This window comes from Galleria mellonella, unplaced genomic scaffold (assembly GCF_026898425.1).
Source record: "Galleria mellonella isolate WM207_F2 unplaced genomic scaffold, CSIRO_AGI_GalMel_v1 utg874, whole genome shotgun sequence".
NCBI lineage: Eukaryota > Metazoa > Arthropoda > Insecta > Lepidoptera > Pyralidae > Galleria > Galleria mellonella.
Genome location: NW_026442167.1, coordinates 403673 through 423814, shown reverse-complemented (window position 1 = coordinate 423814; position 20142 = coordinate 403673). Strand labels below are relative to the sequence as shown.

The window sequence follows — 20142 nt, the reverse complement described above, 5'->3', positions numbered from 1 at the left end:
AGGGGCTATTTGACCCCATAACTAACAATCCTTTTCCCCCCACAATTGAGGTCTGATATGATGATGATGATATCGTCATAGTCGTAGAATACTGACGGATCTGACAAATATTAAATATACAGATCCGTCAGTATTCTACGACTATGACGATGTAAGTGGGTAGATATATCCATTACTAGTTACCATTGGGCTCCGTCTTTAATTTGTAGCAAATAGGTTTGTCGATGCCGGTGTCCCCGTCGACCGCTTGCACCGTGAACTCCTGGTAGGTCTTTTCATCGAATTGCTGCACCGCGAAGATCTCAATCCATCGAGGAACCCGGTGTTCCACATTTATGACTTGCACCATTATAGTCACCGTGTGGTTGTTAGGAAAAGAATCCTAAAGAAGTAATTTGAATGTAGGTACGTAGAATATGATATATATATATATATATATATATATATATATATATATATATAATATGCTTATCTTTACTAACATTGTAAACATGAAAGTAAGTTTTTTTTTTATTATCTTTAAATTAGTAACGTTATTTCAATCCTACTCGTCCCTCGAATTGGGGACCGGACAGCAGAGGTCGCCAGTTTAGAGGCTGACCACATACTCATTTGTTGCAGTATCCGGCCGTTCATTTACCTTCCTAATGCTCCTCAAATATTCTAAACTGCGCCCACCATGTACCCTCTTGTATAGGCATTCCGTCACCCGTATCCAATAGCGAGGAGAATAGCCTTAAATACTGTACCGCAAACCACAAAAAAAATTCTACTGATATAATTTTATTTACAAAAATGTTCAATTTTCAATATTTTTTACCGCATAATTACATTACTGTTTTGCCAAAGAGTGACTGCGAGATAATGCTATAAGCATAGGCGGATTTAACATAACATTAAGTCCTCCTTTTGTACCAAATACTTTTTAAATGTAGTCAAGGAACAATAAATAGTACTTTATATTATTCCCAAATTCGTGTATAATATAGTATATATCATATATGTGTAAGTATATTTGTTATTTATATATATTTATTCGTTTATATATGTAATTTTAGTATGTATGTATATCAATAATTCGTAGTACCGCATTCGAGTATTCTGACACTTGCCTATGGTTGACTGGGAGAGAATGCTTTTAGCATTAAGTCTGCCATGTACATATATTTGTACTAATGAATAAATAAATAAATAATAAAATATAACTAGATGATGCCTGTACATGGGAGATATTTAAGTAAAAAATATTATAAGGGATCTTATCAAGACTAATAGAAGCCAAAATATTATTATATTTTTTTGAAATTTTGTCTGTCAGTCTGTACGTTTATTTCGGCATCATACAAAAAATAATATGCGAAATTAGACGCAGGTTTTGCAGTTGTGTTTTTGAAGGTCTAAATTAAAAGCTGATGTATGTTTTGGTTTTTGTATAAGTGGTTTATTTATTTGATTTTCCTAATTCTGAAATTCACATATAGAAAGTAGCGAGCAAAAATCTAGTGTGCAATAAAATCGCACCATTCTACTATTATAATGATGAAATTTTGTGAATCTGTTAACCAATCATGATGATTAAACGTAGTTGAATAAAATTTCGGACCAAAGATCCTAGACGTCTTTACAAACTTTTACCTTCCACGTTGAAAGATTTTAATTATCACGGAATAGTTATTACTTATATTCCCAAAGATGGTTGACGTCAGGCAAGCGGCCGGTCGTAAAACTATAAGCCAAATCTTTTTATAATATGGATCAAAACATTACGCCGACCCCATATAATAATTGGGATATGGGTAGGAAGATGATGAGTTATTGTTAAAATATTTGGTTGACAAACCTCTTTACAGGTTGATATAATTAAAGATTCCCAAATGCAGAATTTGTTTCAAAACTGTAATTTATAATGTTCATAAATTGCTTACCATTGCAGTAATTGTGAAGATATGCAAAGCGTTATCCACAAAGTTGAGGGATCGGTTGAGGCCGATGGTCATGTTCATATAGAACAGATTCTCTTGTATGTGCGCGTCAATATAGAATATCTGGTCGTCATCACGGTTGCTGTCGATCCTGAACGTCATGGCGCTGGTACTGATTAAGCCGTCCGCATCCCATACTTCATACGTACAGTTTGTTAGACGACCAGGTTCTCCTAATTCCTGCATAAATATTGTTAACAATCAGACAGAAATCACAGATCACTATTTGTTTTTATCTTGACATACTTTTCAAGTATCCTTAATATATATAATAATTAATAATAATATAAGAGGGGTTGGGGGGGGGTGAACGGATAAGATAGTAGCCCCATTACTAACAATACACCCTGTCCACCATCATGTTCAATTCCAAGTGAATGTATCACGATGGACTAACTGACCTTTTTTTTTTAACATCTAGAAAATGCTTTATGCAGACTCATATACCTTGTGGGAGGTGAATGGGTACTGTGGGAATCCCTCAAAAACCAGACGATATACCCTCGAGGTGCCATATGTCGGAGACATGGGTTCGCTTTCACACTCACATCTCCGATTGCAAGTGGACTAACTGATCTGCCTTTTCATCCTCATTTATTATGCCTCACTGGTGCCCTGCGAGCGTATACTGTTAGCGCAGGCAAGGTTACCATACCATTATCATCCAATAAAAAAATATTTATACAGGCTCGTCGGTTTCGGATGCCTGACAGAATTCGGCTTTTCCTTCAAATATCATTAATAGCTACAGTTGCGATGTAACCACCCTGACTACTTGCCCAGTTAAACAAAGAAATATATCTATACTCTTTAAAAATGTCATATTATAATCTCTAGAGAAAACCTCGATAGGAAGTTTATTAAAGTAAAAGTAACTGCAGAAAAAAAAATCCCTGACACCGCACTGTCAGAAACCATTTCGTTTCTAGAGTGTGCGATGAATTTTCTGTAGACAGGAAGCAATAATAAGAGATAATAAAAGATGACTATGGGTAGTGTGGTCGTGGCCCTGTGGTCCCGTCATAGAATAGATCACCTCTTCCTTTCCCGTGGGTATCGTAAGAGGTGATTAAGTGAGGGCGAGGGATGGGCAGCAGCGTCGTTCTTAACCCTTTTGTGCATAATGGTGGAAGTTTACATTATAACATTGAATGCCCAAAAATTATATAAAAGAACAAGTTCACTTTAAGTTGATCGTGTCTGGATACCTTTTTAATGTCCATTGCAAAAAAAAAAAACATAGTTGTCAAATTTATTTTTTTTTACTATTTTTTCTTTTATTTTGAACATGAACTATATCACCTTGATTTATTTCACCAATAAAAAAAATCATGAAAGGCAGGGTTAAAACGTCTCTAAAGCTTAACTGCGATTGCCAATCTGTTTGCCAAGCGTAGTAACTATTGGAAACCCCCCTCCCCCCCCCCAGGGGGAAGTTTATGTTCAACAGTGGACAGTTAAAGGCTGATATGATGATGATGATGAATATAGTTGTACGTCCCGGTGATCGAATCCGTGACTATTTTTTTATGCAACTTAGAATGGCAAACAAGCTGACGTGCCACCTGATGGAAAGTGGTAACCGTCGCTTATAAACATGAACAGTCCATAGTGGACATAGCAGAGTGTACTATTTCGCCTATGATACCCCCTATGCGTTGCCATTCCTGAGGACTCAGGTGTTATTCCTCTGTACACAGTAAATTCACTGCCATATCCCACCCTTCAAACCGAAACACAGCCATGCAAACATAACTGCACTCACGGTTGAAACACAAATGGAACAGAGGTGCCCAAGTAAACTTTTGTACAAAGATTCCCTCTAGTAAACTACTAACTCTAGTAAACTAAATCTAATAAACGACTATACATAAATGTCGCCAAAAATCCCTGTGATGTATATGATACTCCTCATATGTATGCTGTTCTTGAGGAAATGTTATAGCTTAGGTGTTATGCTTCCAAACCCTATAATTTCACTGCCACATCTTAAACAGCTACATGATCACAGATAAGGCAGCAGATACATCAACGGGTTGTATTACTCTACTTACCTCTACTTGGCAAGTGTCAAACAAGCGTATAATTGGATCATTGTCATCGATGTTCACAATACTCAGTAAGATACGAACGTTGTCTGTTTCTCCTGGTGCATTGATTTGGAATATATAGTTCTGCATACCTGGACTTTCATAGTCTTGTCTGTAAGTCATAAATTTGTTATCAACACTTATAGGTTTATATTTTTCTTTTAATACTTTATAAAAAAATAAAACAAATATATTCTCGTAATGGTTCCAATGTATATGTCGGAGACAATTGTTTCGTAGTTTAAAAGAGTTTAGAGAGCTTTATTACTTTTAATTAATGTAATGTTTTTAAACAAGAATATTTATACGTACCTCTGCGTAATAACTAGTTCCCAATCCCCGTTTCCATCTTTCTCGATTTTGGCTCCAAGCATAATGGACGATCCGAGATCAAAAGGAACTTGAATTACCGGCGCGGTATCTCCTAAAATACATGGTTGGATAACTCCCATAATATTACGTAGGGTATTCATGGAGATTCAATATGACTATATGTATAATAATAATTTTCAATTTTGTTTGTTCTAAAAGACAACAGACATCGATTTATGTTCCAGTTAGAAGAATAAGATATTGCAGTGACGTCACTGGATTATGGGTACACTGAGTACTGTAAAGCAAAATCCGGATTTTGCTAAAATCCGTTTAACAGGGGACTATCTTGAAAAGAAATTCTGAATTTTTGGACTCAATTTCATAGATATCATAGAGCTTAGATATATATAGAGCTGAAACATAATAGAGATCATAGAGCTTTTCGTCAAAAATACACCATAAAAGACTAAAGGACATTTTATATATGTTTTTAAACGATGTATTATGTAAATTTAACCTTAAATTTGTAAATCGTTCGGCTCTAAAATTTCGGAAAACATTTTATTGTAGACCTCAGGCCAGCCGTATGTTTCTTTGTATTTTTTTTACAACTCACCATAGTAATTGAGTCTAGCTATAACGACGTCTCCTTCTATCTCCTCGTCCATATATATGATTTGCGTTCTCGATAGTGTAATAGGGGTCGGGAAATGTTCTACGCATACATCCTTGCGTTCTGGTTGTGCAGGTAGTATTTGTCGTTCGCTCCATGGTATGCCTATAATATATTACAGTAATAGTGATCATGATATACCTGAATAAATAATCAATAACTGCCAACTTGTATAAGGGAGACTAAAAAAGTCGTCTGCATGGGCCCCTCTGACCCAGTGGCGAATCGACGGGTATGCAGATGGGATGGCCCATCCCGGATTTCTGGTACTGTAGGCCTCCAAACTCTTCTATCTTTTTCATCCATATTCATATTCTATGTATGTTTACTTTAAGCCTAATTTAAATTAAAATAAACACTATATACATACAAATGTGGACTGGGTAAAAAGCTTGTAAAATTACATCAACTTCTTAAACTATGGGCATTATTCTATTTTGCACCTTGGGCCTCTGACGGGTTTAGTCCGCCATTGCTCTGACCTACTTGTATTTGTACAGCCAAACAACTGTGATTGTATGAATGTATTTCGTTTGAAGCGTGGAATATAGCAGTGAAATTATAGAGTAGCGAAGCATAGTGCCTTAGTTATCAAGAACGTCAACGCTCGAGAAGTATCGTGGGCATAACAATATATTTTGGGATGTTTGTGGTGCTATTCATATATAGGCGAGAGTTGCTACTTGTACATAAAAAAAATAATGCACTAAATACTTTTTCTATATTAATGTAATAGATGTGAACAATAAAATAAACTACCTACAGATATGAATTGTATCGACAGTGCCATTTGATTTTAGCTACTGAACTGTTTTGTCTTTTTCTTTTGTGGTACATCCCTAATTTGGAAGATAGTGACAAAACAGTGTAATAGTTAAAATAGATTTGTAAGTTTAATTTTTATGAATAAGAGGGTAAATATAGTATCGAAGTACCTACTATTTTAATTTAAATGTAAACTTAAATATTAACTCTTTCATGATATAACAAACCAGTAAAGTCTTGATCAGGTAGGTACGGTCTTTCAGGTCTTGGTATTGCTGTCATGAAGGAACAGCGATCTGAAATGAAAATTGTATGTGTATGTATATTGTATAACTATTTAAATGAACAATACATGAAAATATATACAAAACATAAAACTAAATTAGATATTTGTCCAAGATAATGTTGAAATTAGATTATGTTATAGAGTATTAATTCGTTTTAGAAAATACCCTTTCGTCCTTTTTGTCGAATAGGAGTTTTACAAATGTTTGCTGTATTCATGTCTACGTCGACATGTTTGTATGAAAATCTAAGTTTCCAAATTCATCAACTAGAGGTGCTGTTAAATTTTTAATATAAATTATGGATACATTGTGCATGTCATAGAATGACAATGTTGTCTATGGATTATATAATAAAATAAACATAAATAATCAAATTTCTGGTTTGGATTTCGATTATATAAACCCTGGGTAACAATATATATTGTATAATCTCCCTGGGTGATTATATAATATTTAGAACTTCAGAAACATTATTACATTCTTTTTGAAGAACCCCATGCTGTAGTCTTTAGGAAAAACCCTGGAAGAAAAGTCATTCCACAACCTGAGCGTTCGCGGGAGGAATTATGTTTCTACTATTACATCTGCGTCAATTTTAAACCGATTTTGATGGTTCTTTTTGATAAATATAGAGTTTATTTTTATTTTTTTATAACACAAGGGGCAAACGTGCATACGGCTCATCTGATGGTGAGTGACAGTGAGCCGCTCATAATACTACGTTTCATACTATTATACTTTTGTGACGATTAAAGTATATTTCGTGTGGGACAAAATCTTTAACTGCGAAATTAAAAAAAAATACTTACAGTCAGACTGATCATTTTCCGATTGAACATTTCCTATTGACAACAGGAACAGCGTAATTGCTGCGAGCCGAATGTGCACCTCCATCTTGCATGATCTGTAACAATTCAAACATATATTAAAAAAAAATAAGTGAATATTAGTTAGAGAACAATACAGGTATTAATACGAGACAGATTTAACAGATAAATAGCTATAAAGGCTAATGTAACTATAAATTAATTAATTAATGAATTATAAATAAGGAATGTATTTTTTAAATACACTATCGGGACTTAGCGCGACAAAAAAACATTTTTGCACATACATGCTTGCTTATATATGCTGTATGCATACATATCTGCTTCACGACCACGTGACGTGACCACGACGTGGTGTAATCCACGTTGAAACGTCGCAAATAAAGAATCAGGTATGTAGGTACTATTTGCAAAAAAAAGTTTTTCATCCCTTTAATTCCCGATTATCATTCATCATCATCATTTCAGGCATTATACGTCCACTGCTGGGCATAAGTCTCCCCCATAGACTTATGCCATATGGAACAGTCCTGAGCCACCTGCATCCACTGATTCCCTGTAACGTATTTCAAGTCGTCACTCCATCTAGTGGGGGTCGTCCTACACTGCGTTTACCCGTATGCGGTCGCCACTCAAGAACCTTTCTTCCCCACCAGTTGTCGGTTCTTCGAGCTATGCGACCAGCCCATTGCCACTTCAGCTTGCTTATCCTTCGGTCTATGTCGGTTATTTTGGTACTTTTGCGGATATCCTCGTTTCGGACTCTATCACGTAAAGAGATTTCGAGCATAGTTGTCTCCATAGCAAGCTGTGTTTCCCGATAGTGCATTTGAAATATGTATAATTATTATTTCAGCCGTTAACTGTCCACTGCTGGACATAAGCCTTCCCCATAAGGAGAGTTTTGCCAGTAGTTTCCACACTTGGCAGGTGTGTTGACAACCGTAGATAGGCTATGTATGTGTAGCGTACTTCGTGGTGGTTGCTAGGTTTGGCGTGAATTTACTGGGTACAGAGGAATAACAACTGAGTCCTCAGGAATGGCAACGCATGGGGGATATCATGGGTGAAACAGTATAGTCTGCTATGTCCATGGTACTGCTCATGTCTATAGGCGACGGTTACCACTTTCCATCACGTGGGCCGTCAGCTTGTTTGTCATTCTAAGTTGCATAAAAAAAAAATAGGTAACTAGTAAAAATAACATCTTATAATATCGTATAAACAACGCGAAAGTTTAAAATTAAGTAACAAAAGATTCTGTAAAAAACATAAGTTTTCTAAAATTCAAATGACAGTAAAGAGAGTGTTAAATTGCCAAAATAAATAAAAAATATAATTTGCAATGAAAGAAAGGCAATAATTTGCTTGACGTCACTTTTTGCGCAGCATTTCAGCTAAACAGAGGCCAAAACTCCAGGCGCTTCGATAAGTATAAAATAATGAGGCAAGATTTTTTCGAATATTAAACATAGATATGCAAAGAAATACGAAATGCAAAGACATTGTGTAATCTAGTTCTTAGGCGAAATCTCAGATGGACTACTAAAATGTAATGATAATTAAATATTACTTTTATATGTGGTTCTGGCATATTATTTTTTTTTTCGGGGAAACCCTTATCACCTAGTGGTATAAAATATACTTTACGACCTATTCTCATACCTGCCAAGCCAAATGACATGAACAGTATCATGGACAAGGGGAGAAGGGATTGTTAGTAATGCGGATTATCAGTTCCATTGCTAATAATATACCCTAACAGGTCGACCTCGCCGTGGTCTCCCCTGGAAACCATCGTGCTGAATTCCAAGTGTATTCATCACGATGGGCTAACTGACCTGCCTTTTCATCCTCACCTATCATCTATCACTGGTGCCCCGCCAGCGTATACCGTTAGCGCAGGCGGGGTTACCATTCCATTATCATCCATTAAAAAAAAGTATCATGGACATAACAGTGTACTGTTTCGCCCATGATACCCCCCCATACGTTGTCGTTCCTGAGAACTCAGGTGTTATTTCTCTGTACCCTGTAAATTCACGCCATATCACAACTGCTTTACGGTTCAAACACGAATGGTACAGAGATACCCAAGCAAACGACAACAAAGTACCATATAAAAGTACCTAAACACGTCAACGCTGGGAAACTAAATCCATGCATTTGTTAAATACTAGCTTTTACCCACGACTTCGTTTGACTGACCTGACTGACCGGCATAAAAAGTAGCCTATATTTTTCTCCATCCCATATAGCGAATTTCATAGTGATTGACTAAAGGTAACAAATGAACAAACTTACTTTCACATTTATAATATAAGTAAGGATGAAATTATTAGGTGTCAGTGATATGCTCTGGCTTTACACGGGCAGATAGAAAGATAAAGTAATATTTTATATTAGGTTTAATAAGTAAATTTTGATTCTTTAGGGTATATTGCTAGCAATATGATTCTCAGTCTCCATTACTAACAATCCCTTTCCCCCCTGAAAAGAAGGGTTAAAGTCGGTTGAGTAGTTTTTGAATTTATTCATTACAAACAAATACAAAAAAAAAAATAAATAATAAATTTTTCTCTTTTTAATATTGTAACATTAATGTAGATAGGTATACATATTATTGATATTCGATACGCACAATGTAGCAGATAGTAGTATGAACAGAGATATTGTTTACGACTAATGAGCTAATGGTCATACTTATAAGTGATATGAATCATTAAGCCGTCATCATTGTTTAGGCGCTGACCACCACACAGGTGTTGTTTTTGTATAAATGTCTCTTTTTTTTTTTTTTAGTGGATGATAATGGAATGATAATTCCGTCTGCGCTAACGGTATACGCTGGTGGAGCATCAGTGATGGATGATAGGTGAGAATGAAAATGCAGGTCAGTTAGCTCATCGTGATGAATACACTTGGTATTCAGCACGATGGTTTCCAGGGGGAACCACGGGGAGGTCGACCTGGCAGGGTATATTGCTAGCAATGGTACTGGTAGTCCCCATTACTAACAATCCCTCCCTCCCTTGTATAAATGTCCTATCAATATAGTGTGAAAGTTTGGAAGGATGGATAGATGTAGGAACTATGCCAATATGTAAGCCCATCTGATGGTATGATGATAAACGGTTATTATAGCCTATGGACGCCCTTTTTGAAGGGCCACACGTATGCAGTAGTTTCTACGAAAATTATTGGCGCGAGTTTTATTTCACGACTTGAGTGTTCACGCGAGGAAACTCGTCTGAAACTGTGCGTGATCATTTTGGTTCTGGAATGCGAGCATGAATTCTCTGTCAATGAGGAGTAACGTCATGATATAAGGTGGTTGTGTGCATCCAACAATTCTGCAAAATACATTTCGTTATTTCGATTTTTGTTATACAAGCAAGATTGAATCCTAGAGATTTTAAAGGAATATGGACATGGAAGGATGAATACGTACAGATGGGAGCTCAAAGCGATGAGTAACGGATAATTTTCCTGATTCCCTAATATTATAATTCCATTATCCATAAATATTACTTACATTGAGTTATTGTCACTTGAAAATTTAAAACGATTTTAAAAGATTTTACCAGAGGGAGACTTTATACAAAAGTAGATTGCTTGGGTACCTCTGTTCCAATAGTGTTTCTACCGTGAAGCAGTCGTGTTTGTATGGCTGTGTTTCGGCTTGAAGGGTGGAATATGGCGTAAATTTACAGGGTACAGAGGAGTAACACCTGAGTCCTCAGGAATGGCAACGCATGGGGGGTATCATGGGCGAAACAGTATACTCTGTTATGTCCATGGTACTGCTCATGTCTATAGGTGACTGATACTAATTTCCATCAGGTGGGCCGTCAGCTTGTTTGCCATTCTAAGTTGTATAAAAAAAAGATATATCACCTTTACATATATAATTTATTTACGTACTCATGTTATTTCGGAATTACTCGATTACTCTCGGAACTCGATTTTTCAATACATTAATATAACTAATACGTTAATATAACTAATTCGAAATTTTATGTTAAATTATTTCAAATAGAAAATTCTAATGGATAAAATCATTTATCTATTATTATTATAAATGTACATATACATTTATATCAAAATTAATATAAAAATTAAATATTTTGTTAGCGTGGAACTTAAAAAAATTCCATGCATAAAGTGATAAACTTGAGTAAATTTTAGTAAGTAAATTTAGTAAGTACTTGGTGCAATAAAGTGTAAATAAATAAATAAATAAGTTACCTTTTAATTGTGATTATAAAGTTATTCACGTACACAAATTAATAAACAACACAAAACCACTATTTCACAATTTTTCAGGCTTCTTTTTCATTTATATTCGCACAGTACTGCGTTAATAGCGACAACCGGTTTAAAGTAATGGTATAATACACTGAATAATTATTTTTTTTATGACTTCAACATCGATACAGATAAGATGACGATGATTAGATGACATAAAGTATATATATGTATAGTTGATTATTATTTTTATATTATTATTGTTGATAACATAGACAATATTATCATAGATGGTTATCAGTTTTTTTAAGGAGCGATAATGAAATGGTAACCCTGTCTGCGCTATCGGTACACGCTGGCGGGACACCAGTGAGGGATGATAGGTGACGATGAAAGCAGGACAGTTAGCCTATCGTGACGAATTCCACTAGAATTAACCACAATAGTTTCCAGGGGAACCGCGTGGAGGTCGACCTGATGGGGTGTATTGCTAGTAATGAGGAAATTAGACCCCGTTACTAATAATCCCTTTGCCCCCGATGGTTATCAGTTGTAAATAATGTTTTATAATAATTTTTAAACTTCATATTTATTTTAGTACGTATATGTCATCAAGTAATTTTTTTTTTATTATTATTACTATTTTTGATTCGTTTTAAAATATCAATCCTTGTCTTTGTGTGTTATGTAATTCTGTTTATAGGTATATATTTCATACAACTATTATAAAATGATAAATATAGCCACAATTTTTTTTTAAATGTACGCCTTTAAAAAAAATTAAAAACGATCTCAAGTGAAAAAGTAATCTAAGGCGCGCATTTAAAAAGTCAATAGTAATTCATATAGTAAATTTGTATATCTAGCATCTATATATAACAGTATGCGGTACTCCAAAAAGGGTGTATTAAGGTTTTATTCAGGTGTTACAGGCGTCCATAGGCTACAGTGAATGTTTGCTATTGACAGGCTGTATGCTTTTTTGTCACCTTTGTGAAAATATAACTATATAAAACTATAAATAGAAAACTCGATAACAGCAATTTAATGGACATATAATTACTTAACTTTATTATATTTATAAAATTTTTGGGTCTCAGGTACTATCCTTAATCTATGATAATAATAATATTGGCTGGTATTGTGGCGGGAAATCGGAACTTTTTAAAATATATTTAATAAAAAAACATATAGGTTTTTAGTTTTTTTTTTTTTTTCACTCTACACATTGAGCAAAAACTTTTATTCTTTCTTTCTTTCATAGAATAAGAATGAAGAAAGATAAATATAATAAATATCTAATACGAGTACATGCTAATATAATATATATAAAAATATACTTACCAATATAGATATGTATATAATATACCTAAACGAATTGATAAAATGTCGGTCTCCTATAATCACGGATATTAATGCTTAAGACGATAACAAAAGATACGTATTAATATATATACATATTTAAATAGATAATGATCAACAGATAAAAAATCCTACTACCTACTACAAACAATGCCTTTATCCTTGGGAATAAATAAAAATCATAAATTATAATTTGCACTAAACTTAATCTTAAGAAATTCTTCTTTTATTCAACTTTTAATTGATATTTAAAATCAGAGTACTAATTAACTTATGTTATCCAACATCGGTTTCCACTTTTTAGGTCCTATTTTACAAATTTTATTGGACTAATAATATTAATTTACACAGAATTCTCTACCTTAACTAAAATTTTTCTTTTGCACCTAGTGTAGTAAAATCATTTTAGAATTTGGGACGACCAGTCATCAGTCTTTTCAATCGACCTCAAAGCTTTAGTTAGGTTGTATTTTTTTTTATACAACTTAGAATGGCATACAAGCTGACGGCCCACCTGATGGAAAGTGGTAACCGTCACCTATAGACATAAGCAGTGCCATGGACATAACAGAGTATACTGTTTCGCTCATGATACACTCCATGCGTTACCATTCCTGAGGACTCAGGTGTTATTCCTCTGTACCCTGTAAATTCACTGCCTTATTCCACCCTTTAAACCGAAATACAGCCATGCAAATACAACTGCTTCACGGTAGAAACACGAATGGAACAGAGGTGCTCAAGCAAACGACTTTTGTACAGTCTTCCTCTAGTAAAATAGGTACTAAGATACCAAGTATTAACACATATTAGATAATTACTGAGATGTACATACAGTTTCGTGTATTTCTTTATTTAATAAAAAAATAACGCACACTAATTTAATGCTCATACAAATTATATGTATGATATGAAATAAATTAAAAATCAATTATAAAATCTAATCACGCTTAGGGAAAATCTTGCAATATAAATACTCTTAAATTGTTAACCGCTTTGTTATAAATCGATTGAAAGTTAGAAGCAAAGTGAGTTTGTTTATTTGTTATCTTTTGACGCATTAACGGCTCGACCGGTTATCATGAAATTTGTACACGTACTGTTTGAGATGAAATTGTTTTTTTTTTAAATTTTTTTTTTATACAAATAGAATGGCAAACAAGCTGACGGCCCACCTGATGGAAAGTGGTAACCGTCGCCTATAGACATGAGCAGTACCATGGACATAGCAGAGTATACTGTTTCAACCATGACCCCCCCCCTATGTGTGTAAAACTATTATATATGAGAATCATGATCATCATATTAGCCTTCATTTGTCCACTGCTGAACATAAGCCTCCCATAATTGTTTGGGGGGAAAGGGATTGTTAGTAATGGAGACTGAGAATCCCATTGCTAGCAATATACCCGACCAGGTCGACCTCCTCGCGGTTCCCCCTGGAAACTATCGTGGTTAATTCCTGATGAATTCATCATGATGGGCTAACTGGCCTGTTTTCATTCTCATCTATCACCCTTCACTGGTGCTCCGCCAGCGTATCCTGTTAGCGCAGGCGGGGTTATCATACCATTTTCACTCATCAAAAAAAAAACATAAGCCTCCCCATGGGGGGTTTTGCCAGTAATTATCATACTTGGCAGGCGGATTAGCAGCCACAGTTAGACTTTGGAGATGTTTTAATTATAATTCTTTCCATTCGAAATAAATAGGAAATATCCGATGTAAACCATTAGCATTGTGATTCTTAAATATCCTATTTTAAAAAAAAGTCTAGAAAGCTAAAATTTGGTAAAGTTGAAGATGTACAGCACCTATTGATGGAATGTGATAGCAACCGAAGGGAAAGGGAAACATTTTTAAAAACATTTAATATTAATAAATTTGATTTGGGAATTGTTCAGAGCATAATGCATGCTCCTACTACCAAAATTGCTTTGTGCTTAAGTGAATTAGTAAGTAGTATTGTTTAGTCATAATTATAATAGTAGATAACTTGTTTAGATTGTATGGGATTGATATGTTAAAAAACAAAAATCCCAAATTAAACGTAGATTAAAAAAAAAGTTTATTTAGTAATATAAGTTTAAAACGACACGTGTACAAAGTCACGGGTAACAGCTAGTATTACACAAATTGATAAATCGGCCACTTTCAATACCCATTACATAATAGTCAACCCACATTTTATAATATCTATTCCTACTTCATTATTTCTACATTATATTTCAATATATACTAATAATAAATAAACGTTTATCTGTTGTGAACATAGATGTAGCATACAATAGATAATTAATTATTATAATATATTATAAGAGCACCTAATTTTCCTAACAAGCACCAAAGATACGGTAGGTAGTCATTTTATTTATAATTTTATTAGGGGGTATTGACATAGTCCGTTTTGATTGTCATCACGCGGTACCCCGTCAACGCCGCGTGAGTGCGTCTCGGTTATTACAGTTCGAGCGAGGGACCGGCGACGGCGCACAGATATTATCAATTGGACATACGAGAATTCAAGATTAATAACCAGTATGTACATTTTATATTATACAATTATTTCAATTTATTAATAAGTATTGATTATTGTTTATTGTTAGTAAAACAAAAATAGCGTTAGTCAACGATTTGTCCATTTTCTAAACCTTCCATTTTCTAGAGTTAAATGTAGAAGACGGTTAATTCTGTTTTTTTTTTTTGTAAAATTGACGTACGCAACTAGCGTTATTTGTATTATTAATTATCAAAAACGTAACTATTAAGATAGTTGGATAATTTACAAGTAAACTTACAGTTAGAAATCTTATCTACCTGCCATTATCTCGATATCATTTGGGGTAGACTTAGTTTAAAAGTGTAAAATATTAAATATTAATTCACTGCGTTTAGTTTTTTGCTTCAATTTACAAAAAGCAATGATAAATATAAATGATTAGAGCTGAAATTCACATCTCGAGATATAAATAGATATACCTAGATTTGCCCTTAGCAACAGTGGCTTGAGGTCCAATCACAATAATATTATAAATGTGAAATATCGAATGTTTCTTATATACTAAATCATGGTTAAATATCTGAAATGATTTAAATAAAATTTAGAATAAGTATAGATGAATAATTTGTATTTACATATGTATTAACACATACCTAGGACTGGACTAGATTTTTTTTAATTTCACGTGTTGGTTAAGCGGAGAAAGGGAATCGTTACATTTATTTTACACGTTAAAAGTAGCTGATTATAAATAATTAAACAAAAAATAAGTAATTTATTAATCTTTTGATTTATTTGTGAAATATAATTGTGAGGGTACTGTACTAAACTGGAGATCAGAGTAAATAAACGAGAAAGTGATAACCGTTGCTTTAGTTTTATTATCTTGCAGCTTTACGAAATAAACATTGATAATATTCAGTACATATTTTATTATACATTGTAGATAGTTAGGTAGGTACATTGATAAAATTGGTAATGATGGGTATGTTTGAAATGTATATCCTTACTATAGTAAAATAATTATGAAAGTTTGTTAAATATCTATTATTTATTTTATTTATTTATTTATTTAAGGATAACCAACAAAGCATACATTTATATCTACTTAAAATACATTATATTATAATAAGATTACATTATAAAATGCTGCCTCAATTAAAGGCCGCCACGACACGCGTATTCTATGAAAATTTATAAAAACTACAATACTAGTTATACAATAAATAGTTAGACTACAGTAATACTTTGGATTTGACAGATTTGTACACTTATAATCTATACATATGTGCAACGATACATGCCATGCTGTTATTAAGCTGATTAAATTTAACTAAAGAATCTATACAAAGTGGATTTGAATTTGTTTAAGGTCGTGTTTTTTTTTTTTTTAATATTATTTTAAGGGCTTTTACCTTTTTCAGGTATATCAGTCCTATTGTACCCTGAACTGATTTCTGAAACAAAACTTTATCTACCTTCCCTAGACGCGGAAAGAGAAGAATTAATGGGCATCAATAATTTACAGAGATGTTCAAAAATGTTTAAGGTCGTGTTAATATCAATATTTATATTAAGCAATCGTGACAACTATTGGTTTAACGGCTCAACTGATCATTATGAAAATTGGCACAAACGTAGATATTTGATTTGAAAGTATAGCCTAATTTTTATTCTGGTCAAACAGACGAAGTCAAAGGTAAAAACTGATAAGTTTATACTTTGTAAAGCATAGAATAGGTCATTTCTACCTTTCCTGTGGATGTCGTAAGAGGCGACTAAGAATTCTAAATGGTCGAGGTCCAGTAGCGTCCCTCTTAGAACATCACCAAAGCCTAACTGCGGTTGTCAACCCGCCTGCCAAGCGTGGCAATTACTGACAACACCCTCCTTTTGAGGGAGGCCTATGTTTAGTAGTGGATAGTAGATATGATCCTAATGAAAGCCACTTGGGGGTAAAAGGACTGTTAGTAATGGAGACTGAGAATCCCATTGTTAGCAATATACCTAACCAGGTCGACTTCCTCGCGGTTCCCCCTGGAAACTATCATGGTTGATTCTTGATGAATTCATCATGATGGGCTAACTGGCCTGTTTTCATTCTCATCTATTACCCTTCACTGGTGCTCCGCCAGCGTATCCCGTTAGCGCAGGTCGGGTTACCATACCATTTTCACCCATAAAAAAAAATGAAGGTCACTTTGTAATATTATATTCGAACTAATGTACGTAGATTAGGTGCTTCAAGAGCTTGTTCTTGTTTTTTTTTTTTTTTTTTTAACTAGTACCGACATCTAACTTAGAGTGAGACTTCAACAATTTGTTTTTTTCAACATCACCTAAATCTGAACGAGTATTAGCTTTCGATCTATTCTGTGTTCTTTACGTTTGACCAATGGATATCTACAGACACCTATTATGTGATAGTAATCATCAGTAGTATGATAATGTAACAGTAATTAATTTCTAAATTTACCAGTGTAAATAAATCAATTAAAATCATGGAAAAACCATGCAAAATATAAGCAGAATATTAAATTTGTAAAAGTATTTTATGCTGAGACTAACTGTCTGTCAGAACTTGGTGTTGGTTATTTTTTTTCTTTTATAAATGTATTTATAAGACCCATAGATTCCCTTATCTACTATTACTATGCTCTCACACTAAAGATACTTTTGATAAAATTTCTATAGGACCAAACTGTAAGTACACGCATCAAAAAAGTCTAAGCAACACATACTATTTCAAATTAATAATCAATGATTATATCATTTCTCACCAAGTAATTAATACTTATACTTATTTGATCTAGAGGACATACTGGCTGGTTGTAAAAACAATCGAGTATCATTTGTTTTTTTTTTACAAATTAAAAAGCGAATGTTCGAATTTTACAGCGTTTTCTTATTAAAATTTAGTATTCTGTATCAATTTTATGATCTAAACAATAATTTGAAAAAAAGTTTTGAACAAATTTGAATTTTGAGACATTTTTTACGTCATGGAGCCACCTCATTTGAACGCAGATGAAATGCAAAGAGCTGTAGGCATGTTACAAGCGGGAAGAAGTCAATCTCAGGTATCTCGGTATTTTGGTGTCAACAGAAGCGTTATTCCATTGCTAGCAATATACCCTGTTAGGTCGACTTCCACGCGGTTTCCCCTGGGAATTATTGTGATCGATTTACTGTTAGTTAGTCACGATATATGTGTATTGTTAATGAATCAATAACGATTTTGATATCACTCCGTTACGTATATGTTATTAGATATATATCCAATAACGTATTTAGCTGTATCTAAACAATCGCAGTGGATAGTCGTGGGTTGATACGTGTATCATTGAATGTTTTCTTGGCGAGTGAATGGTGAGTTCAAGGGTTCGTTATGCTGATAACAGCACAGATAAAGCCAATGTGTAAAAACTTGATCACGTGTTAACTATGGATATTATAAATTGTTTATTTATATACTATAAACAATGGTATCTCTAAATTCTAGAATCATTTTTCATTCCAAATTACATGTTGTAAATGTAAATATATTTGATCTGTATGTAAACTAAATTTTGTCTCATCTCAATCTTTCACAGATCCTACGTCTTAGGTTTTAATATTATGAGTATAAATCATATTAATTTTATAAATGCCAGTTTCTAAATATTGGAATGTTTGGACATTCGTTATTTCAATCATGTTTCTATGTTTTAACAATTAAAGAGAATTTAGTGGAATTTAGTGTCAGCGTTAACAGAAGAATAATATCTTTAAATAAATTTATTACATGTTGAATGTAATTCTTTCAAATAATACAATAAACTATTGTTTTTTTTTTATTATTTACTAGTAATCGGGATCGTCTTCGAACGGTTACATAGAATTTTCAAAATAATGTATATGCCCATGTTACTCGCTGATAATAGGTGAAAGAATTTTGGAAATTGTTGAAGTAGTTTTTGAGTTTATCAATTATAAACAAATAAACAAATTCTTTCTCTTTATATTAATAAGTACAAAATATTGCAGTGTAGATTAAAATGCAAAATAGAGATAGCAGAACAACAAGTCACATATATATATATATATATATATATATATATATATATATATATATATATATATATATATATATATATATATATATACATAAATATTGTCTACTGGACTTTACAACTTTTGACGATAACAACCACAATACCTAGTTAAATAACTTTATCTTTACCACGAAACATTTTAATTTCGGACGGATGTTGATTGACGCAAAACCTATCGTTTAAAGCACCGGTTAGATTAAGGATGAAGGAGGACTTTTTTTTTAATTGGTAATAATGGAACGGTAACCCCGCCCGTGCTATCGGTATACACCGGCGGGGCACCAGTGAAGGATGATAGGTGAGGATGAAGTAGGTCAGTTAGCTCATTGTGACTAATTCAACAAGAATTGTTCACTATGGTTTCCAGGGGGAACCACGTGGAGGTCGACCTAATCGGGCATATTGCTAGCAATGGGGCTGTTAAACTCCATTGCTAACAATCCCTTTCCCCCTGATGAAGGAGGACTATTGCTTTGGAGTAAATATTTTTTTTTACTCTGATTCCTTTTATCATATATAATGGATACAAATGTAACTTATACACTTAGATAAGTATAAGCTATATAGATAGAGAGTAGCTACATAAATTCACTTTTGAGGCGCCATTTATCTAACATATTATTAATATAATAATAGACAGACTTAATAATAAGATTGTAGATAATACACTTAAGTTAAAATTATTATAATTTTTTTTGTTGGGTGAAAATGGTTACCATACCATTTTCACCTGCGCTAACGGGATACGCTGGCGGAGCACCAGTGAAGGGTGATAGATGAGAATGAAAACAGGCCAGTTAGCCCATCATGATGAATTCATCAGGAAATAACCATGATAGTTTCCAGGGGGAAACGCGAGGAGGTCGATCTGGTTGGGTATATTGCTATAATTTTTATTTATGATGGTTTATGTATACAGTGATAGTCCATACACACAATTTCGTGAAATTATCAAATTTGTGTTCACATTAGATATTGATATATATATATATATATAAA

The 20142-nt window shown here is 33.5% G+C and overlaps 2 protein-coding genes across 2 annotated transcripts in view; one reads left to right on the top strand and one right to left on the bottom strand.

The window, feature by feature from the left end:
• Positions 1–11346, bottom strand: part of LOC128202311 (cadherin-23-like) — a 42867-nt gene extending 31521 nt beyond the window's left edge. Inside the window, 8 exon segments of the mRNA XM_052902156.1 lie at positions 184–382; positions 1926–2162; positions 4037–4184; positions 4385–4496; positions 5004–5165; positions 6053–6121; positions 6922–7016; positions 11188–11346. Of these exon segments, the coding sequence (XP_052758116.1) occupies positions 184–382; positions 1926–2162; positions 4037–4184; positions 4385–4496; positions 5004–5165; positions 6053–6121; positions 6922–7006 (1012 nt within the window). The 5' untranslated portion in view covers positions 7007–7016; positions 11188–11346.
• Positions 11347–14953: 3607 nt separating this feature from the next.
• Positions 14954–20142, top strand: part of LOC113518962 (lipid storage droplets surface-binding protein 1) — a 33159-nt gene continuing 27970 nt past the window's right edge. Inside the window, exon 1 of the mRNA XM_026904002.3 lies at positions 14954–15087. Coding sequence (XP_026759803.2) covers position 15087 — 1 coding nt within the window. The 5' untranslated portion in view covers positions 14954–15086. The remainder of the gene's footprint in view (positions 15088–20142) is intronic.